At 41.7% G+C, this 22,775-nt stretch overlaps 1 protein-coding gene and 1 pseudogene across 1 annotated transcript in view; both read left to right on the top strand.

Moving 5' to 3' along the window:
- Positions 1-3,675: 3,675 nt before the first annotated feature.
- Positions 3,676-22,775, top strand: part of ANK3 (ankyrin 3) — a 675,546-nt gene continuing 656,446 nt past the window's right edge. The window contains exons 1-3 of the mRNA XM_047703614.1: positions 3,676-3,698; positions 3,891-3,985; positions 4,272-4,408. Of these exons, the coding sequence (XP_047559570.1) occupies positions 4,352-4,408 (57 nt within the window). The 5' untranslated portion in view covers positions 3,676-3,698; positions 3,891-3,985; positions 4,272-4,351. The remainder of the gene's footprint in view (positions 3,699-3,890; positions 3,986-4,271; positions 4,409-22,775) is intronic.
- On the top strand, positions 17,742-18,165 carry LOC125085288 (60S ribosomal protein L34-like; annotated as a pseudogene).

The following is a 22,775-nucleotide window of genomic DNA, read 5'->3' as shown; positions in this document are numbered from 1 at the left end:
ATCAGTCCTATGAAATACAGTCCAAGTTCATAAATATATCCTAGATTTATTCAGCAAACTTCTGTGGAGCCTGACATTGTGTTAGATACTGGAGATTTGGACATGAAAAACACACAGCTGGATGCTTCAAGAAGCTTTTGCTTAAAGGGGGAGGCAGACAAGGAAAGCAGTGCTTACATAGATCTATATACCTTATCTGAAACCTTTCAAGACAGATGTGTTTCACAATGCTGAATCTTTAGAATGTTCATATGGTGCACATACAATATACTTCATAACACCCATAAAAGAGTCTGGGGTAGTACCTCACAATTAAAACCTGCAACTATTCATACTAAATGGAATGAAGACTATAAATGGCTTCACATCAGTTTGGTATAGGTGGTTGATTTTTGTTGTGCTTAAGATTTCTGAATTCAGAAAAGTGTCGACCTTTCTTCAAAATAATTACAGTCACACTGCAGGGTGTTTTAGAAGAACAAAGAGAGGGTGATGAACATTTAAAAAATTTTAATTTAATTTTATTTTGTTTTTTAACATAATCTCTATGCCCAATGTGGAACTCTAACACATGACTCCAACCAAGATCAAGAGTCATAGGCTCTACCAACTGAGCCAGCCAGGCCACCCTGAACCACATTTTAATTGAAAAGATGTCAGGGAAGGCTTCCTTAAAGTTGTATTTTCTGAATGGAGTCTTGCTGGATGAATAGGAGTTCACTCCACAGAGACAATGGAGGTGGCAAAGGACTGGAGGATGGGGTAGGGGTTTTCTAGGCAGTAGGGACAGCCTGTAGGAAGACAATGGACTTGGTGTTTGGGGTTGGGGAACTGCAAATAGTTCAGGCTGGCTGGCTCCTGTACGATGTGCCCGAGACAGAGATGGAGAAGGGCATGCAGATGGAGATGCTGATGGAGAACAGCTGAGATCAGGGGGAGGCAGCTGTAACCATTACCCTGAAGCATAAAGGAAGCTCTTGCAAGATTTTAACAGTGTGTAGTCATGTGAGGATATTTGAAATTTTAGAAAAATCATAATGTTGGGTGACAGAGCTGATGCACCACACAAAATTCAAGTGACTGTAGTTGTCTAGTGAGAGATGATGAGAAAATGCAAGTTGGCTTAGTTTGGCACGTAATAATTGCTCAAGAACTTGTAGCAGGTGGGAGGGCAAAGGTAGGGATGTGGTGGGGATGGATGAGAGGAGATGATTTAAAGTGATTTTAAGGAATTAGGACTCAGTATCTGAATGGACTGGGAGGGAGGAGGTGCAGAGCCTCCTCCCCTCCAGGACATCTTAGCCTTCTCTCCTGGCTTCCAGATCTGTGTTGCTTGGCATTCCCTTTTGGACATGACGAAGTATGAGTTTGGGGCTCAAGGAAATAACCTTAGTTGGACTTGGGAGTTTTTACGTGAGAGTGGAAGCCTTAATGTGGCTGAGATCACAGACAGTGCCTGGTATGAAAAGTAAGGAAGACTGAAGTCCTAGAAAATACTTAAGGGGAAGGAAAGGAAACTGTGGACCATGTTAAGTGCCCTAGAAAGATCAGCAGAGATAATGTCTGGAAAACTCCACAAGGGCCAAGGCCAAAAGGATGTCAACTGTGATTTGAGAAGAGCAGTTTCAGTAAGTGAGGAGGGGCAGAGAGTAACTCTGAAGGAGTGTGCAAGGGACCACCGTCCTTTTAAGACACTTGGCTATGAAAGGAGGGGCAGAGAGAAGAAGGCCAAAATTAGAGGCAGTCATGGGTGGTATGGAAAGTTTTTGTTTTAATTTTAGTTTTTAAAGGTAGGAAAGTGCTGCCAGACTCCCAGTCACTTCTTGTAGTCAGCTTTTTCATGGGTGTTGCAGCCTGCCTCTGGAGGAGAAGTATGTTTTACCTGAACACAAGTGCTTCTCGGAAGCAGGCGGCCCGATAAGCAGACTGGACTGGAATAGCTCTGCAGGAAAGCACGACTTTCTGGGCTCATCTCCCAGGTACTGCTTCTTGTGCTAACTTCCAGCCGGGTTTTTGTATCTTCCTCCCTCCTTTGTCTATCTGGTTGGCTGCTTGCCACTTGTTTAAGATGGCTCTTATGGCTGGGTGTGCCAGGGAGCTGGCTAGTAAAATACCCATGGGTGTGCAGGATTGACCGAAGCGAAGCTCTTCCCAAGCCGCCCCCACTCCATTCATGTAGACTGAACTGTGTGCCTGATTGGGCTCAACCAATTCCCGAGTGGCCGAGGAGATAAAGCACCAAGCTGTGTATAGTAAAGAGACAAGAAGACAGAGCATTTGCCTCCATGGATGTTATAATCCAAGACATGGGAGTGTTTTGTAAATAATGGTAACAGTGGCTCTTAAAGTTTGGGAGGATCTTTGTGAAATGTTGAATTTGATATAAAATTTCAGGGGGGTGTGGACACGCTAAATTCTGAAATGGTTTTTTTTATTTTAATTTTACTTTTTAGGAAGATTTTATTTATTTGACAGACAAGAGATCACAAGTAGGCAGAGAGGCAGGCAGAGAGAGAGAGGAGGAAGCAGGCTCCCCACTGAGCAGAGAGCCTGATGCAGGGCTGGATCCCAGGACCCTGGGATCATGACCTGAGCCCACTGAGCCACCCAGGTGCCCTTGAAGTGGTTTTTAAAAATCGAGTTAGGAATGCTCCAACTTTGGAGTCTTTGGTGCTCTATTAGTTTGTGACCTTGGCCAAAATAACATTTCTGAGATTCAATTTCCAGATCCTACTGCCCGTTTTGCAAAGATTTGGGGAGGAATAAATGTGATAATACGAATAAGATGCTTAGCACAAAGCCCAACACAGAGCTGGTGCCAATAAATACTATCTCAGCTTTCTGTGTGCTATGGAGGAAGTGAGCTAGGTGTTAAATCAGAGGTAGAGCTAACGCACTGCTTTCTGGTGAAGGACTTACTCCTGCGTGTAGCTGTCACTAGTTGATGAAAACACTGTTGTGCATTTCAGTGATTCCTCACGTACCTCTGGAATTTTGCTTTATCTCAGTCCCATCTGAATTATTCCTATGTTTATGTAATTTTTAAAAACTTACATACACTTGCTTAAAAAGGAAACTGTGGGTCTCTACCTTAAACAGAAAACCACTTTCACTTGCCCTAAATAGAAAGTAACAATAAACAATGAAACTAAACAATGAAAATTTAACAATGCTATAAATTCTGGTTAGATACCAGTGCTTACCTAAGGCTTTGAGCGTGGGACCCGCTCTTTGATAAACAGAGAATTTACAGTCAGAATACTTTCTCCTTGTAGTAGTCAGAAGAACTGAAAGAGAATTGAAAAGGGCATAACTTTCTTGTCAATGTGATCCGCGGTCCTTTAATGCCCCGGCCCTGTTGATGCGCAGACTGAACGCATCTCCCCTGACACCAAGGAGAGGCTCTCCTTTCCAAGACATTAGTGAGGGATGGTAGTTGCCTTGCTTCACACTCAGATTTGAATAAGAAGTGTTGTGAGGGGAGCATCCCGAATCCAACTGTCCCTCAGCCTGGTCCAGGACAGGAGCTCCGAAAGCCTTGCTCTTTAAGCTCCTAGAAACAAGGACACGCAGAGGTCCTGTCCCCTAATTCCTTGCTAGATCAGGCTCAGTGCCTACCTCACATCCCGGACGACTCTGGAGTTTTATTTTTTAATTGGACACATAGCTGAGGCAATCTGCGTGCTGCTGGCACCTCGGTGGGGAGGAAGGGAGGCTATGGACTTTGTTTAGAAGCTATCTGCCTGGCAAACACTGCTTCTATATGGGTTGTATGCTATAGATTAATAATAATAAGGCAAAAGCAACATTGCTCAATGATTTTATTCACTTGCACTTGAATAGTCCAATTAATAGTCCAATTAAAATTTTATTTTGTTCTCATCATGGAGGTGGCTAAGGGAACTCTCTTTATTCAGCAGCCCGCGGGAACCAGGACGTGCCCTCCCGCCCTTCCTAGAGCTACCTCTGCTCCCCTCCTGCCCAGGTAAGACCGCTGGCCCCGCAGCCCTCCGCCCCCGCTCCCTCGCCCGCCGCCGCGCAGACCCCCGAGCGCCCGCCGACTGGGCATGCTCGCCGGGCGGGCTTTCCGCGGGGAGCCGGCCGGCCCCTCCGCCGCGTCTCCACCTGGGCAGAGGCCCGCCCCCCGCGCACCGGCCCGGGCGGGCACCTGGCGGGCGCTGCGGACACAGCAGGGGGAGGAGACAGCCGCGGGGCGGGCGCCGCGGGATCGCGCTTGGCGTTGCTGTGCCGCCGCCGAACTTTTCCCGCAGAAGTCCCACACTGGGGGGCAGGAGGAGCGGGAAGGGGAGAGCGGAGTTCCTGGAAGGAGCGGCCGCTGCAGCTCGACAACATGGCCTCCTCCACCTCCTCCTCTCTGGCCGGCGCCGAGAGCACCCCTTATGCGCAGGTGAGCGCCGCCCCGCCCCCCTACCTGTGGCTTCCCTCGCGGCGGGGGCGGGCGGGCAGCCGGGGGCTGGGGGTGGGGGGTGGGTCCCGGGAGCCGTGCGGCGCAGGGGGCTGCCCGGACGCCTGCCTTCCTGGGGGTGCCGGGCGGCGCCGGGAAGGCGAGCGGTGGGGGACCCGATGGCTGCGGGTCGCGGGGGTCCGGCTGCGCGGGACTGGAGTTGCGGCCCGGGGCAGAAGCGTGAGCTGGTGTTTTGCCCCTGCGCGCGAGCATCCCGAGGAAGGAGCGAAGAGGGCCCAAGGATTTGGGGCTTCTGCTTCGAAACATTTGTCTCTAAGAAACGCGCGGCCCAGGGCTCGGACGCCCTCACCTTTTCGGGCTTCCCGTCTTTGGGCTTCTGTGTTCTTGGCTCGCGCCGCCAACTCCGTGCCAGGCTGAACCCTTCCTAAGGACACGACCGAAATAGGCTGCAGGTTTGGCGGGGAGGAAATCACCTGGTGCTGAAAGTTACCTTCAGAATTACGCCTTTTTTTTTTTTTTTTTTGGGTGAGTCGAGATACTTGATTTAATCGGGTCAGAATACAAAATATACGTAAAGATTGGGACATAGGTAAAAGGCAACCAGTAGGGATATAGTGGCAGTACCTGGGGGGTGGCTTGTGGTGTTTTTACCTCTTGCCCTCTTTGAGAGCCAGGAGTGCAAGGGAAACACACACGAAGTAAAAACCGAGTGCGTGATGTGCAAAACCACAGCTTCAAGATAAGTCTCTTCCACCCCACACCCCTGGAGCAGATTGCCACCTTTACGCCCAGAGGCGTTCAGCGGCAGTTTTGCGGCTGCCACTGGGTGTAGAATGGAGGATAATTGGTTTAAAATACTTGAGTAGGTTTGCACGTTCATAGAATGTCTACGGAAGGGGCCTCAAGAAATATCAAGTTGTCCTTGGGGACGGACCTGGAGGGAGGACGGGTGGAAGGGAGACTTACTTTCCCGTTCTTTTTGGGACTTTTAAAATTTTTGTTTTTATCTTAAAGATTTTATTTATTTATTTGACAGAGAGCCAGCACAAGTAGGGGGATGGGGAGAGGGAGAGGGAGAGGGAGAAGCAGAACCCTGATGTGGGACTGGATCCCATGACCCTGGAATCATGACCTGAGCTGAAGACAGATGCTTAAGGACTGAGCCACCCAGGCAGCCCCCCCCCCTTTTTAAAAAATCATGAGCTTGCATGATCTATTTTTGGAAAATAAGAAAACTACCTTTAAAAAAATCAGGTATGTTGGAGTAGCCTTGAAAGCAATAATCTACTTGGTTTCAAGTTAGGTAGAATTGTACTTGAAACATACAAATCTTCAAGCCTTTATGTCTTGAGTTGTCAAAATCCTCAGGGAGTCAAGGAGAAGTCCTCAAAAGAAGACTCTTCAGTCTTGGCAAAGTAAATTGATGGTTTTTATCAGTACCTTGATTCTGAATTTTAATTTTGCTTGTTTTAGAATAAGTGTGGCTTGTCTAATTTTGGAAGAGACCACTTTCTTTTCTTTTCTTTTCTTTTTTTTTAAGATTTTATTTATTTATTTGAGAGAGACCCAGTGAGAGAGGGAACACAAGCAGGGGGAGTGGGAGAGGGAGAAGCAGGCAGGCTCTCAGCCCAGCAAGGAGCCCGATGCGGGGCTTGATCCCACTGGGATCATGACCTGAGCCGAAGGGAGACACTAACAACTGAGCCACCCAGGTGGCCCAAGAGACCACTTTCTATTAAAAGCATGGCTGGGGGGGCGCCTGGGTGGCTCAGTGGGTTAAAGCCTCTGCCTTGGGCTCAGGTCCTGGGATCGAGCCCCACATTGGGCTCTCTGCTCAGTGGGGAGCCTACTTCTCCCTCTCTCTGCCTGCCCCTCTGCCTACTTGTGATCTGTCTGTCAAATAAAGAAAACAAATCTTGAAAAAAAAAAAAAAAAGCATGGCTGGGAGTCACCCTAGGTTTGTAACCCTAGTTTATTCCAGGAGGGTAGGCCACTGCAGGTAGGCTATAGTAGGAAAATTGGAGGGAGACAGTCTCAGAGTTGACATGGATTGCTGCCTTAGCAATTCTGGCTTCCTTATAATCTGCTGACCTGCGCTCAGTTGGGTGCATCTTTAAGGAAGCAGATTTTCAGTATTGAAAGTGAATGTAAAATGAAAATCACAGCTCTGAAACAAAAACTGAAATAAAACGATCTATTGAGTATCTTCAACACATCTACTAATATCTCCAGGACTGATTTCTCTTAGTTCTCAAATCAGTGGAGGATAAGTAAGTGAGCTGTTAATCTGGGCTGTGGTTAAAGAATGTTTATTTATGACAAACCATTTGTGATGGTTCTCAGTGTTCTTTTTGTTAAAGCATAAATAAATATCTGTTTCGTAACCTGCACAGCTATGTGTTAGGCTCCATAATAGAGAATGCGGCTCAATGTCCTTCAGACAATATAAAGACCAGTGGTGTGTTTTGGAATCCAAGGAAACACTGTGGATTCTGAATTTGTTTGCATTTTTGTGGCGGTGGTTACATTAGGACTGTGGTTTTCCTTTATTCAATATTTCAAAAAAATTTTTTTTCCCTTTTACAGTGTTAATGGAGTAAGTGAGTCTGCCTAATTCTAGAATAATATTTTGGTAATTGAAAAGAATATAACTGTTCTGGACTCTCAGTGGTTGTAGGATGATTTCCTATTATTATTTGTTTCAAAGTTACTCATTTTTTATGCACAAAATGTTTGTATATTTTTGTAGAATATGTTACCGTAATTATAGGATATCGACATAATTCCAATCGGAGGTCATGTGAAATTCTAGTCTATATAAGTGGCGTTTTTACATTTTCGAATAAACCAAATACTTGAAATTGATGAGATCAGTTACCTAACACTTTTATACAAGAACGTTTATGAGTTAAATTCTAATTGAAATGTGTAGCCTTGCTGCAATGTCTCCAAACTTACCAAAGTTTACCCTTCTGAGAAGATCAAGGTTACTAATGATCTAATCAGATCTGAAGTAACCTTTCCCTGTATGTATTGACTGGACTGTTGGTCACCTAACTCTACTCTTAGATCTCACAATGTGAATGCCCATAAGATGTTGGGTTAGTGCTGGAACAATAAAAGTACCTGCAATAGGGCTGTTTAATTTTGATTTTTCATTCATCCTTTGTCAACAACTTAATTTGTGAAAACAGCTTAAATTTTAACATTACCTTCTGTGATATAATTTTTTAAAAGATTTTATTATTTATTTGAGAGACAGCGAGTAAGAGAGGGAGAGAGAATGAGCGGGGGTAGGGAGAGGAAGAAGCAGACTCTAGTTGAGCAGGGAGCCTAATGCTGCGCTCAAGCCTAGGAACCTGAGATCATGACCTGAACTGAAGGCAGGTGCTTAACTGACTGAGCTACCCAGGTGCCCCTCCATGATATAATTTTTAAGGTTAATTAGGTATTATCTACTTTCTACGAGACATTTAAAAATCTTTATTTTTATTTTATTTTTTTTAAGGTTTTATTTATTTATTTGACAGAGAAAGAGAGAGCACAAGCAGGCAGAGAGGCACGTAGAGAGAGGGAGAAGCAGGCTCCCTAATGAGTAGAGAGCCCGATGTGGAGCTCAGATCCCAGGACCCTGAGATCATGACCTGAGCCGAAGGCAGAGGCTTAACCCACTGAGCCACCCAGGCGCCCCCAAATCTGTATTTTTTAATATAAATTTTTTATTATTATTTTTATGTATTAGATGTATTTTTTAAGTACTAGAAGCCCTACTGTGGTTTGTTATAGCTTTCAAGAACTTTCAAGTTCTGTCAAAGGTAAGTGCAGGCTTTGAGTATTTGTTCTGACCAGACCCTAAATGGTTATGGTAACATCTTCAAAATCTTTAGTCATGGTTGAAGTGCTCCTGGACACTTGTCTCAGAGTGTATGAAAAGGCAAACTATATCTTGAATATAAACTTACATTCAAAAGGACAGTGATTTGTCCAGGAACCAATCAGATTCCTGTTTGATTGGAATGAGATCAATGACACTAAGATTGAGTCAATTCTTTGACATTTTGTGGAAATCACTCCTGAATTTCGTCTCTTGGGAAGGTCCTGTGTGGAATAATTAGCAAGTATCTTATGTTAAGCTTGCAGAAAGCAGTCACAGGAAAGTTACACGATTTCAGATCTGAGTAGATGGTAGTTTTTTTTTTTTTTTGAATAAACTGTCTTTAGTACTTTGTAATGTATATTAGTAGATGGGAGATGAAGTGCACTAGTATTTGGACTTGGAGTTTTAAGATGAGAGAAATCATTTGGTATTTCATCAGATGATGCTTAGTTATTGTCATTTTCAGAAACTACCAAGGAATGGGGAATATCGAAAAATTGGACCTAACATTCATTTTGCCTTCTGGGTAGGGCATGAATATTTGGATGTACCTTGGTAGAGAAAAGCTGCAGAATGGAAGTTAATTTAAATGGCATTGTGGCATAAAGAACTGCATGTTGCCGAATTGGAAAGGATGCTACCAGAGTGTTTTCAAGATAATGCGGTGACTCATTAGTAGGTATTTTGTCCCTCTAGCGTGGAACTGCATTTCTGTTATGTGCAGCTCCCCTGGGTAACGTTAAGGCTTGATGCCAAGAGTCTGCCATACAAGTGTGGGGCTACTGTCTTCCCCCTTGTTCATGAAATGACACTTTCTGTGGAGCCTGGCCAAAAGCAGTTCTGTGAGTGCAGCTTTGCTCGTGAGCTTCGAACACAGGGCTTGGCATGCAGTCGGTGTTCAGTTAATGCTTGCTGAATATATGATCAAATAAATGATGAAAATGAAAAGGATCTGGCATTCAAATTTAGGAGCAGCTTTAACCGTTTGAACAATACTTTTGAGCTCCTATCCGGTAAAGGCACCACAGTTTTGGTTTTTACTCTCAAGAAGTTCATAATCCAAGTTACCTATCGTTTACATAGTACAAGACTCATACAGAGCCGGTAGCAGTTTTCCATGCCTAGATTTTCATTTAATCATGTGCCTCAATTTAGTTTGGGCTTTAGTGAATAAACAAGAAGAGAAAATGTAGACAAAAGCACCTAAGAATTTTAGGAGAGGTGCATCAGGAACATAGAGACTTCTTATACTTCCTAGTTTCTCCACTGAAGAATGCCTCAGGATGAAACTGTCTGGAAAGGTGCTCTAATTTATTTTTGTTAATGGCTGCCTAATATTCACAGTGTGGGGAGACCATAATTTATTTCCTGTTTTCCCTATTAATAAACATTTACCTTGCTTCCAGTGTTTTGAGCTCTATAGCCAATGCTGCAAATAAATATCCTTATACATAAAAAAGTTCATAAGCCGGGCGTCTGGGTGGCTTAGTCAGTTAAGTGTCTGACTCTTGATCTGCGCTCAGGTCTTGATCTCAGGACTGTGAGTTCAAGCCCCTGGTGGGGCTCCCTGTTGGGGAAGGAGCCTACTTGAAAAAAAGTTCATAGTCCAGTGGGACAGAGAAGATATATCCATCTTTAATAATAACAGCCATGATTTCTTGTGCCTCTCATGGTGGAACTGTCTACTTCCAAATGAACCATAGGACCCCATTTTATACACAAAGAAACTGAGCTTTCATGGCTTCTCAGGAAGGCTATGCACGTTGTAGTTGGGTAAGGGCTGCAACTGGATTGGAACCCCTGTCTGCTTGAGCAGTGAGCAGGCGATGATGATGATGAAATCAGGAGGCCATGACTGAAGTCCCCACTCTGGTCCCCCCATACTCTTGTTGTAACCTCAGAATCTTACCACTTCTTGGGCTTTGCTTTCTCTCCTGGAAAGAGAGAGTGGGAATATAAACAGTTTCTAAGGTTCATTCCAGATCAATTAGCCTATGATTTAAAAAAAAATTGAATTCTAGGAGAGAGGTATAGATGATTAGTAATCAAGTGATACATTTCTTTATTTCTCAGAAGCATTTCCCCCCCTCACATTTTGGCATTCCTAATGTTAAAATAATTCTTCAAATGTTAGGGAGAGGGCTCAGAGCTTCCAGGCTCTCTCTGGGTGCCACTCTTACCACATCTCTATGTGTTCACCAATCCGGAACCTTTCTCTCTTTGGGTTTGAAAGGAGGCCTCATTTCACAGGCATGATTGATTAAGTCATTGGCGGGTGGTTAAATGATTCTACTTCCAGTACCTTTCTCCTCCCTGGAGGCCGGGGAGGGGTCTGGCGGGTGGAGGGTGGGGTTGAACGTTCCAACCCTCTAATCTCACAGTTGACTTCACTGCCAGCCAGTCCCCAGCGTTAGGAGCTTTCTGAAAGTCACCTCATTAACATAACAAGACACCCTTCCTTCTCTTATCGCTTAGGAAATTCTAAGGGTTTTTAGGAGCTTCACGCCAGAAATAGGGTCAAAGACCAAATATATGTTACTTACAATAGCACCGAGTACTTCCATCAGGACTGATTTAAAGCTGCTAGTGGGAAGTGAACAGGGAGGTGGGAAGACGTGTATTGAAGCTAGTATTGGCTGGTTGCAGCACACCATTTACAGGCAGTGAAATGCGCTGCATTTTTTAGGTTGAATCAATGGTTTGTTTATCTATAATGTATTTGGCCTAGGCACACATGCGGACACATGGATGAATGAGAACTAGTTTTTATTCTCTAGGGTGTCATAGAATTTGTAAGTAAAGAAAGGGCTTTTGTACTGAGATTGGTTGATCAGCTCTCTGTTTCCCATTGAGAACAAAGTAATTACTAAGTGGATCCTCAGATATTTGAATTAGAAGAGAGAACTGAGGTCTGTAACTGGATTATTAGATGTTAGAATGGTGAAACAGGATTTTGAAGACTTTGTGTCTTTGGAAGTCAAGTTCAGCCCAATAGATTTTTCTTCCTCTTGTGTATGTGTTGGTGTGCGTGCATGTTTATTAATCACATTTATTGAGATATGATTTATAATTTGAGATCTAAAATTCACTATAATTAAGTGTACAGTGAAGTGTCCGAATGATATGCCCCGTCACGACAAAATATTTATTATCATCCTGGGTTTGCTTGTGTTCTTTCCTAGTTAGACTCACTCCTATCTTCCAGGCAAATGCTGCTCTGATTTCCTTCACCGTGGATTCATTTTGTTTTCCTTCGTACCTGGTCTCTTTCCCTTAGTGGAATGGTTTTTGATATCCTTGCTGTTGTCGCTATTAGTAGATTATTCCTTTTTTTATTGCTGAGTGGTATTTCATTGTATAGAATGTACCACAAATTGTTCATCTGTTCATCAGATGTTTGCATTGTTTTCAGCTTTTGGCTAGTATGGATAAAGGTGCTATAAACATTTTTGTATGTATCTCTGTTGACACATATATATCTCCCTCCACCCTTTTTGTATATGTGTGAATGAGGTTAAATACCTAGGAATAAGACTGTGGAGTCAAAAGGTGGTATATAATTGAACAAGAAACCACTCGTGTCTTATTTCACATCCTAGGGAAGGATTGATCTCAAATCAGAAGGGGAGAGAAGGGGAAAGTACACAGAAATTGTTTGTTTGGCGTGTTTAATACAAGAATTTTTGAAAATATGATTTTAACTAGGTGCATATTGAGAAAAAATTGATGTGAAGTAAAATTTTATAAGCTCGTAAAAGCAAGCATAGTTACAAAGAGAAAACCATAAGTTTAATAACTTCATTGAGATATAATTTATATACATAAAATTCACTCATTAAATGTATACAATTCAATAACTTTTAATATGTTTACAGAGTCAGAAAATCATTGCCACGATCCAATTTTAGAACACTTCTAGTACCCTTCAAGAAGTGCTCACTTATGGTTAAAAAAAAAAAAAAACAACAACACAACATGGTTTTGGAGTTAAAAAAGACCTGTGTTTTAGTCTCAGTTTTACTTACTAGCAAATGCATGACCTTGGTAAGCCAAATTTCAGTTCTACACCTTTGAAAGAGATGGAGATACCTCCTTTGCAATGTTTTTAATAAGGATTATAAGTAGTGCCCACAACACACTTTAATATAATTTATTTAATAATTATTAAAATAAATATAAATAAAAAATTATTAAATTAAATTTAATAATTTTTAAATAAATGGTAATGTTTATTGTTGAACTGTGTCTGCATGTTTATAATTTTGTATTTGTAATTTCTATGGTATTTTGTTCATATCCTTATAATAGCTTCAGTAGTCTACTCTCTACTAAGAATATTTTTGAACATATCTTTTAGGAGGAGGAAATGAGGTGGAGAGGAAAAAGGACATTGGAGTAACATGCTGAGGTTTTCTGGCTCTTCCATTTAATTGCTCTTTTGGGCAAATCACTTAACTGTGTCCGTTTCCTTATATGAAGGCTAGAGCAGTAACATCTACCTGGCAGGATTATTCTCAGTCATTGGGGAATATGTGTGACATATTGATACAGTAGGTGCTCAATAAGTAGGACGTGTTATCCTGTGATATCAGAAGCTACCGTCTTTGAAGTATTCCTATCTAGGGGTAAAATTTATGTACAGAAATCTATGCCTTATAGATGGAAAATTTGCTCATGTACGACATGCATATTTGCTGTATAAATTTCTGTATTTTATTGCTAGTGGAGTGCTAGGTACATAGTCCTTAGTAAAATGTTGAATCAAATGAATGCATAGATGAATAAATAAAGATGAAAAAGCATTTTCTGCATACTGTTTTAGTCTCCCTGAATGTTTAGGTATCTATGAGAAAGCTTCATTTCCCAAGCTTCAAGTTTTTTTACTTATCACCTCCTATTTGGCAGGATGGGGAGGGGCATTGGGGAGCACACTAATTAGAAATAGTCATAAGAACAAAAATCACAACAGTAATTGCTGACATTGTAAACTGCTGTTTATCTTTTTTTTTTTTTTTTAAAGATTTTATTTCACAGATAGAGATCACAAGTAGGCAGAGAGGGAGAGAGAGAGAGAGAGGGAGGAGGAAGCAGGCTCCCTGCCTAGCAGAGAGCCTGATACGGGACTCGATCCCAGGACCCTGGGATCATGACCTGAGCTGAAGGCAGAGGCTTAACCCACTGAGCCACCCAGGCAGCCCTGCTGTTTATCTTTTTAAAGGACTTTCATGTTCTTTCTTTAAATTTGTTTCTCAACAACCAGGATAGGCAGTGGGAGTAAATAGTGTCATTTTAGGGAAAAGAAAGGGAAGGTTCAGAGGAGGACTTGCTCCGAGTAGCAGAGCAAATGAGGGAAGGGGGCAATAGATGGGGAAGCCTTGCGTGTTGCTAGTGGCAGCTGGGACTGGGGCAGGTGTTCGGGAAAGCATCTGGCATGACTTAAGCCAATTAGCTGCTTACTCTCTACCGTTTCATTACTACAGGTGGACACTGGCATGTGTCCGGTAGGTCCCCGAGAGAACACGTCCCAGGTTTTTCGCTGGGTGACTGGTGGTGGGAAATGGGAGGTAACTGGGAGACCCCTGGGAAAGGGAGAGGGAGAGCCCTGGATGCACAGCATGGGGTTGTCTGCAGCCATTAGAGGCAACAGATTAGATAAAAGCAACATGGAAGGATTCTAAGAAGAGTGCTTGGTGAAAAATGCAAGAGTGAGAGGTATATTGTTCATATGAATTAAATATTCATAAGCATTGCACAGTACACATCTTGCAAGAACACTTACATAAAATGCTCATTAAGTGCATTACAATGACTGCCTGTAGGACCCAGCTCATGGGGGTAGGCTATGGAGAGAAAAAGGAACCGATCTAAATAAAGAGAAATGATAATGTGCTATGAACCATTACGGGTGGCTCATAGTGAAGTTAAAAACAGAAGAAAACAGTATTTGATAGAATTTGAATACCTTTTCTGTGATCTCTGTTACCACTAGGCTTGACCAGAGAGGCCCTGCTGTCATGCCACTGGATGCCGATGGGTTTTCCAAATGAAATAAAATTTGGATTGGTTTCTGAAGTTTCAAGTAAAGTTTCTCACAGAGAGCAACTTTTTTTTTTTCTGTAATAAAATTTATAATATGGTACACTTGGTATAATTTAAAAATTAAGTTCCTTTTAAATTTTGTATTTTGGATAGTAGAGACTGATGTATCATATGGTACAGTTTTTACAAAATTAGAATGTCATCTACTAAATGTTTAATTCTAAAATGATAAGCTGGCCTTATCATTCTTTTTTTTTTTTTTTTAAAGATTTTATTTATTTATTTGACAGAGAGAGACCACAAGCAGGCAGAGAGGCAGGCAGAGAGAGAGGAGGAAGCAGGCTCCCGCCGAGCAGAGCCCGATGCGGGGCTCCATCCCAGGATTCTGAGATCATGACCTGAGCCGAAGGCAGCGGCTTAACCCACTGAGCCACTCAGGTGCCCCATGGCCTTATCATTCTTTATGGATTATTTTTCCAAAGGATTGACATGCGATTTTTTTTTTTTTTTTTTAACAGACATATCTCCTATTGTCATATTTGTTTTCCAGGTTAAATTTGAAGTATGGTAGATCTCTTTTCTGGTGGGGTGGGATGGCTTAATACAGTGTAGATTTATTCCGTTGCAGTTCTGGAGTTCAGAAGCCCAAAGTGGGTTGGTAGGCTTTCATTCCTTCTGGAGGAATAGGATTCTGGGTAGAATCCTTTTCTTTACTTTCTCCTGCTTCTAGAGCCCATCTGAGGCTCTTGGCTGTGTATCATGTTGACCTCTGCTTTGATCATCATTTTGAATAGGTTGCTTTTTAGTTTACCTCACCTTTCTATTCACTACTGGTGATATTTCTGAAAGAGAGTTATATAAAATGGCCAGTCTTATGTTTTGCACGTGTCGTAGGGTTTTCTAACAACTATCCTGACTGTTTAAAGAAGTCATATCGTTTTAAATTCAGCTCAATATGATCAGCCTTCCAAAGTGTTCATCTATCACTCCTGTGAAGGCGCTGCTGGAATTCGGTAGGCAAACTCTGCTAAGACAAGAAGGACACCCAATTATTTTAATGATAGGTATAGAAACTGGAGAGAAATTGATTACATCCTTGGTGCTCCCAGTGTCCAAATGTTTGTGAGTGGTGTGCAGACGAGAGTTTCAGGTTTACCAGGAATATGCAGAGGAAGGCCTAGTTCTTGTGTAAGAATTTCATCTGCAGTGCCATGTAATAAAATGTTGACAACCAAGAATTGTTTTTAATGCTGTTTTGTCTTTCTCAGCAATATAAATAAAAGAGTAAGAAAGGGGAAGCATTGGTAACCAATAGAAGGGAAACAAGCTCAGTCTTGGGATACGTGAAAATGAGATTTGTAAGTGTGATTTTGAGCTGTCTTGCAATTGAGTTTTGTCATCTACAAAATGGGGTTAATGATAATGCCGACCTTATCCACCTAGGAGTTGTAAGGATCAAATTATGAGATTAGGTAATTTATTTAATTCAAATTGCTTAGTGCTATGTGAACATATTGTTTTTTTGTTTTTTTTTTTTTCTCTAACCTATTAGCTTTTTTCAATGTGTTGCTTTTCATTATGATAGCTTGCCATTGAACAAACTTAGCGTCCTGGCAAATATGATAACTTATAGCAAATAATATCTCAGTGATGGTTTGGTACTTTAAACTTGATCTCTTAAGAAATTTGAGATTTTTGGGGCGCCTGGGTGGCTCAGTGGGTTGAGCCTCTGCCTTCGGCTCGGGTCATGATCCCGGGGTCTTGGGATCGGGCTCTCTGCTCGGCGGGGAGCCTGCTTCCCTCCCGCCCCTGCCTGCCTCTCTTTCTACATGTGACCTCTGTCTGTCAAATAAATAAATAAAATATTAAAAAAAAAAAAAGAAATTTGAGATTTTTAGCGTCTCTGAGATTTTGGCAACTTTTTTTCTTTTTTGGAAGATTTTATTTATTTATGTGACAGAGAGGGAACACAAGCAGGGGGAGTAGGAGAGGGAAAAGCAGGCTTCCCGAGAGCAGGGAGCATGATGTGGGGCTCCATCCCAGGATCCCAGGATCCCAGGATCATGACCTGAGCTGAAGACAGCTGCTTAAGGACTGAGCTACCCAGTCGCCCCAATTTTGGCAATTTTTAATTAAAGCATTAGGTGTGCCCGGAAGCTGCTATTTTAGCTGGTCCCACAGAACAGGTATATACAGAATAATTAAAATCTTGGCGCTCCATGCTGCGTTTTGCAAAGTCTGGTTAGATTGCAAAGCTGGTACTGAGTATGAAATGGTGTGGCTTTGATTGGTGTGGAGATCTACTGAAGTCTCGTTGAGTCCCTCAGTATGTGGTACTTACCAGCCTGAAATTCTCCAGGTGTTTGAAGAGTCAGTGTAATGAATTGCCCTCTATGTTGGGAAATTTGGTTTTAGTCTATTATTCATTGTAGATGTGCTTGGTCAGATCACGTCACTTCTACAGAATGTCCTCTTAACTGGTAAGATGTCTCTCCCTTAAACATTCTCCATGTTCTGAAATCCAGACTGTGGTGAGGCTTTCCATCAAAATTAGTACATACTGGGGGTGCCTGGGTGGCTCAGTGGGTTAAAGCCTCTGCCTTTGGCTCAGGTCATGATCCCAGGGTCCTGGGATCAAGCCCCACATGGGGCTCTCTGCTCGGCAGGGAGCCTGCTTCTCTCTCTCTGCCTGCCTCGCTGCCTACTTGTGATCTCTCTCTCTGTGTCAAATAAATAAATAAAATCTTAAAAAAAAAATTAGTACATGCTGTTCTGCAGAACCTCCTAGCTCACTAATTCTAAGCTGTAGGTTTGCCCAGACACTGATGAAGACTCTGGAAGGCTGAGTAAATGCCTAATGTACAGGGATTCCTGAAGAAGCCTTTTATTTGTTTGTGATCGTTGCTTAAATTAGAAATCTGAGTCATTAATGAGACCTTTCTCCCCTTCTTATGTAATGAGGTACAAATACTTTCAGTTCTGCCCTACACATATGCACCCCCTTTATAAAAGTGATTTTTTAAAAAAAAGATTTTATTTATTTATTTGACAGAGAGACAGACAGTGAGAGAGGGAACACAAGTACGGGGAGTGAGAGAGGGAGAAGCAGGCCTCCCGCAAGGCAGGAAGCCTGATGTGGGGCTCAATCCCAGGATCCTGGGACTATGACTTGAGCTGAAGGCAGACACTTAACGACTGAGCCACCCAGGTGCCTCTAAAAGTGATTTTTAAAAATATAGATTATTGATATAATTAGCTGATGATAAAATAAAGCTACTAGTCTTTCTTTCTTGCTTATGATAGGTAGCAGCTAAAATCTGTGATGTTGGCTCAGGTCATGATCTCAGGGTCATGAGATCAAGCCCACATCTGATTTTCTCTCTCTGCAGCTTCTGGGGACTGTGTCCTTAGTTGTTCACAATGGTCCAGTGTTCGACATTCCGCAGTAGGCTGTCCTATAATATAGCCTCTAATAAAAATAGGCTGTCTTGAGTCCCTGGTAATAGGATCATTTACCTTTATACCAAAGAGGTTGGGAAAACACCAAAATCTGCATGTGGTGTGTGCCTAGGCCGACTTTGAAGAGGAGTTGTGCTGGGAGAACTCAAGTCCTTATGAGGTTGTCTGAAAATGAGAAAACACGTCAGCAGGACCTATGGTGGCTCCATGTGTGTTCTTGACAGGATCAAGTGTGCTCTTCTTATTGAGGAGCAGAAAGTTGTTGTGAAAATGTTGAAGGCACAAGCACAGAGTCAGGAAGCTAAATAAAAAAATGAAGCTTTTTTGAGTAATAAAAAGAAAGCAAAAGGCAAAAAAAAAAAAAGATTCTCTCTCTCTCTCTCCCCCCCTTTAAAAAAAAAAAAGGAAAAGCAGCTGGCTAATATACATATGAAAAGATGTTAAATTCACAAGCCTTAAGAGATTAAAAGGACTACTTCCTGTTTGATTGCACTTTACCTACTAGATGGGCCAAAAAAAGTCCTCTTTAGGGTGTTGAGGATATGGGCCCTTCTGAGTGCTGCTGATTTGGGTGTCAGTTATACAGCTTTTTGTGGGGAGGATGAGAGGAGCTAGGTATACTATTTATCTGCTAAAATAAAACATGCTTAGAGCATCGGGTGGCTCACATAAGGTTAAGCGTCTGCCTTCGGCTCAGGTCAAGACCCCAGGGTGCTGGGATGGAGCCCTGCATAGGGCTCCCTGCTCCTCGGGGAGCCTGCTTCTCCCTCTGCCTCTGCGTGCTTATGCTCTCTCTCTGTCTCTCATGAATAAATAAGATATTTAAAAAAAATAAACATGCTTACCCTTTGGTTTAGCAACCCAATTTAGGAACTTCCGCTATGGAAGCTAAAACCTCCAAACCTCAAAAATACAACAACAAAATATGTGAGGTCATATTTACAGGGATATTTATTCCAATTATGTTTGTCAAGCAACAATACTGGAAACAAACAAATTTTAAACCTTAATGGGACACGTTGCATGTATTATGGTTCCTCTATTATATGGAATATGATTAAGGTAATTTAACATTGTTAGAGCTACACATAGTAAACTGGAAGGATGTGCATTATTTCTTAAGAGTGTAGCATGATCCAGGTTTGAAAACAGAAAGGAGAAGGACAGTCATAATATTTGAGCATAGGTCATTGATTGATTTGGTTACCTCAGGGATGGGATTTTCAGGGAAGGGGAATTATTAAATTTTCTTTTCAATTGATATGTTAAAATGAGGATATACTTTATAATAAAAAAATTCCAGGGGCGCCTGGGTGGCTCAGTGGGTTAAGCTGCTGCCTTCGGCTCAGGTCATGATCTCAGAGTCCTGGGATCGAGCCCCGCATCGGGCTCTCTGCTCAGCGGGGAGCCTGCTTCCTCCTCTCTCTCTGCCTGCCTCTCTGCCTGCTTGTGATCTCTCTGTCTAATAAATAAATAAAATCTTAAAAAAAAAAATTCCAATAAAGCAAAACCAAAATCAAGTAAAGAAAAATTTAAGGTAGAGGAGAAGCAGAAACCCTTGTTCTCTTGGACTTCTTTTCCTTGTGTACATTTTTACACTACCATTTATTGTACATTTGATCTTAGGAGTGTTCCTTATTCACAGTCACAGAACTCAATTCTCTAAAAGCCATCGGTATCTGTGCTTGTGGAAATTTTCTCAGTGCTAATTAAGATTTATGGTTCCTTTGCACAGGCCTATGGTTTAGAAATTATATTTCGAACTGAGCTGGAGCTATAAAGAATTTTTGTTTGGATGTTGGTATCGTAATCATGTTTTTAGAGGGTGGAATTAAGAATGCTAATTTTCTTCTTTCATGCCCCAAATTAGAGTAGTCCTATCTTCTTCATCCTTCTTATTTCCAGGTAAGTTGAGTTCTTGTCTTATTAGGTCCTTCTATTTTTAATTCCTGCTTTGCTTTTGATTAAAGTTGAAGTTCTTTAACTTTTTTAATTACAAGAACAAATGTTATTCATTCCTGAAAAATCAGAAACACAGTCAAATAAATACCAAACAAACCCAACTCCTTGCCTCCAAAGCAAAAAATCATGCAAATCCTACTCATTTGATATCAATGTCTCAATCCATTGATAACTTCCTTTCAAACTGTTCATTGAGAGTATTTTCTGTAGAGTAATCATGGAGATCATACTGCGTTGTAAAGAATAGTTATGTTATTTGAAAGTGGGTTTTTGGATGATATATTGGGCATGGTTAAGGAATAACACTGGAGAGGCCCACGAAAGTGAAAGATTTCCTTACCTCCTCGGGCCTCTGGGGCACAGCAGAACATGCAGGGGTCTTCAGGGGAGCAGGGTGGAGTACACAAGCCAGAGACAGGAGGGGATTTCATTGGTGCATTTGAATATCACTAGTTCACAGTCAGGAGAGGACAAGTAGGGGAATTTGTGCCTGGTTGTCTGGTCAGGTCTTCATGGTCTGTTTGTGGAGATGTTGATGCATCCGGTAAATAAAAAATTTTAAAACATTTGCAACACACAGGCAAATCTGAATATCCATCCCTAGAATTTGTTGGTTTACATCTTCATTTTATCTGGAAAATGGGCATAATAATTAGCACCATAGGGTTGTTGCTATCATTACGTTGTAAAGGCCAGTGCTTGGTTCACAGTAAGTTCCTTTTATTCTGTGTTTAAAGGTTTCATATGTAATATTGTTTTTATTGAGCAGGTGATATATATATATATATTCAATGTGTATGTTCAGTGTATGTGTTCAATGTGTACGTTCAATGTCAGTCATGATGTTCTGAATCTTTTTTTATAACAACGGCACCCTGGAGTTGAAGTACCTGGCTGCTCCCTGATGCAGGTGGCACTAGGGGGCTGTGGGCACCCTCGGCCCTTCTTCATTGCCCTAAAGACTGAGAGGTGAATAACCCCCTACTTATGACCCATGTTGGGCTTATCATATGTTATCAGAAGTGGAACATACACGACCGATGTGGACATTTTTATGTCCCCTTTATTTTTTGAGTACAGCCAAATCTGCCTTCAGATGACAGGTTGTACCAATTGACATCCCACCAAAGTGTGTGGGATTGCCTATGTCCTGAGCTTCCTAGAGCACAGCGTTATTTTTTTCTTCACCTTTATGAACATGATTGGTGAAAAGCTGCCCCACATTGTTTTACTTTGTGGTTATACATTTTTGATCAATGTAAAAGTAAAATATGGAGTACTAGCTTTCAGAAAAGATTGTGCTTCTCAGGGTAAGTGTGGAGGCACTAATAACTGGCAGCCTTGTAAGTCACTGGCTGGGCGAGAAGAAGTTGGTCTCTGCTCTTTATTTATACTTGTCCTAGTAGCCCATTACATTGCTGTGCTTTGTGTTTCTGGTGACAGTTGTGTAATCTGTTATTAAATTGAGACTCCATGTGGGAATCTCCATTCTGAAAAATTTTCCCTTTTAATACTGCTGAGTGTGAAATTGCAAGAGAATATAGAGGACTAGTCATGACTTGAGTGGAAGGTTGAGACTTATTTTCCTGGCTGGAGATCCAAAGAATTGTCCTTACTATGTTTGACATTTTCTTTCTTAGCAATATTTAATCATATAGTTTACTTTGGCAACACAGAGTTTGTTTCTCCAAATGCTTGCTTTATTTATGAGAAGCTATACTTCGGTTACATTGATCACTTTTTTCACACCTCTTTTTTTTTCCCTCCTTAGTTTTCCTGGAGAGATGGCAAGGAAATTAGTAAAAATGTGAATTCAATACTTAGAATGATATTTTCTAGCTTTCTGGGATTTTGGTATTAAAATCCAATTTTTGTTGGGTATGGTATTGATGATTCCTTGATAAAGTTTGTTATTTTCATGTCGTATTCATTTCTTGTAACAAAAAAATTGAATATATGTATTATATGTAGGAATAGTGTGTAATTCTTCAGAGGAATACGTGATATTCCTAACTAATCTTCTGAAGTACATTTCCTAACGTTGGAGCTAGATTTATTTTAATTTGTACATACATTTTCCTAGTTTTTCTCCTACTGGGGACAGTTGTTTGTTAAGGGATAGAGACATGATGATGTGGTCAACATTGTCCTCAAATTTCTAATCTCTGATCTTCAGGTCAGAACCGTAGAATCTTTTGGCTGAAAGCCATCATAAAGTTTGAATTAAAAAAAAAAAAGAAAAAATCATGAAAACATACCATAACATTCATGCTAGAACAGAGTTGCAAATATATAAAACTACCATTTAAGAGGTAATTTCTTAAACCGTTGTTAATCTTAAAAGTAAAACAGTCGGGGTACCTGGGTGGCTCAGTAGGTTGAGTGGCTGTCTCTTGAATTTGGTTCAGGTCATGGTATCAGTGTTGTGAGATCAGGCCCCAGACTGGGCTCTGGGCAGGGAGTTGGCTTGAGATGTGCCCTGTCTCTCTTCTTGTGCTCTCTGTTTCAAATAAGTAAATAAATCTTAAAAATAAAAACTGTTATTTTACAGCAAAAAATGAGTTTACTCAAGAATAACACAGAATTGCGGGCGCCTGGGTGGCTCAGTGGGTTAAGCCGCTGCCTTCGTCTCAGGTCATGATCCCAGGGTCCTGGGATCGAGTCCCGCATCAGGCTCTCTGCTCGGCAGGGAGCCTGCTTCCCTTCCTCTCTCTCTCTGCCTGCCTCTCTGCCTACTTGTGATCTCTGTCTGTCAAATAAATAAATAAAATCTTTAAAAAAAAAAAGAATAACACAGAATTGCAATTCAGGACATGCAAGCTACAGTAAAACTATGGACAAGTCTAACAAACAAAGGAGAGGAAGAAAAAAAGCAGGAGTTCAGGGTGATGATGGTTTCTCATTGGCGGAATTGCCAATAGTATTTGATTTCTTGCAGGAGGTGCAATGTGCATCTTTCCCTTTTGGGGCCTGTAATTAACGATTCTTTTTGTTGACTATTCTTCTGTTGGG

Source organism: Lutra lutra, chromosome 14 (assembly GCF_902655055.1).
Source record: "Lutra lutra chromosome 14, mLutLut1.2, whole genome shotgun sequence".
NCBI lineage: Eukaryota > Metazoa > Chordata > Mammalia > Carnivora > Mustelidae > Lutra > Lutra lutra.
The sequence above is the reverse complement of the archived record's forward strand: the minus strand, read 5'-3'. Positions and strand labels throughout refer to the sequence as shown.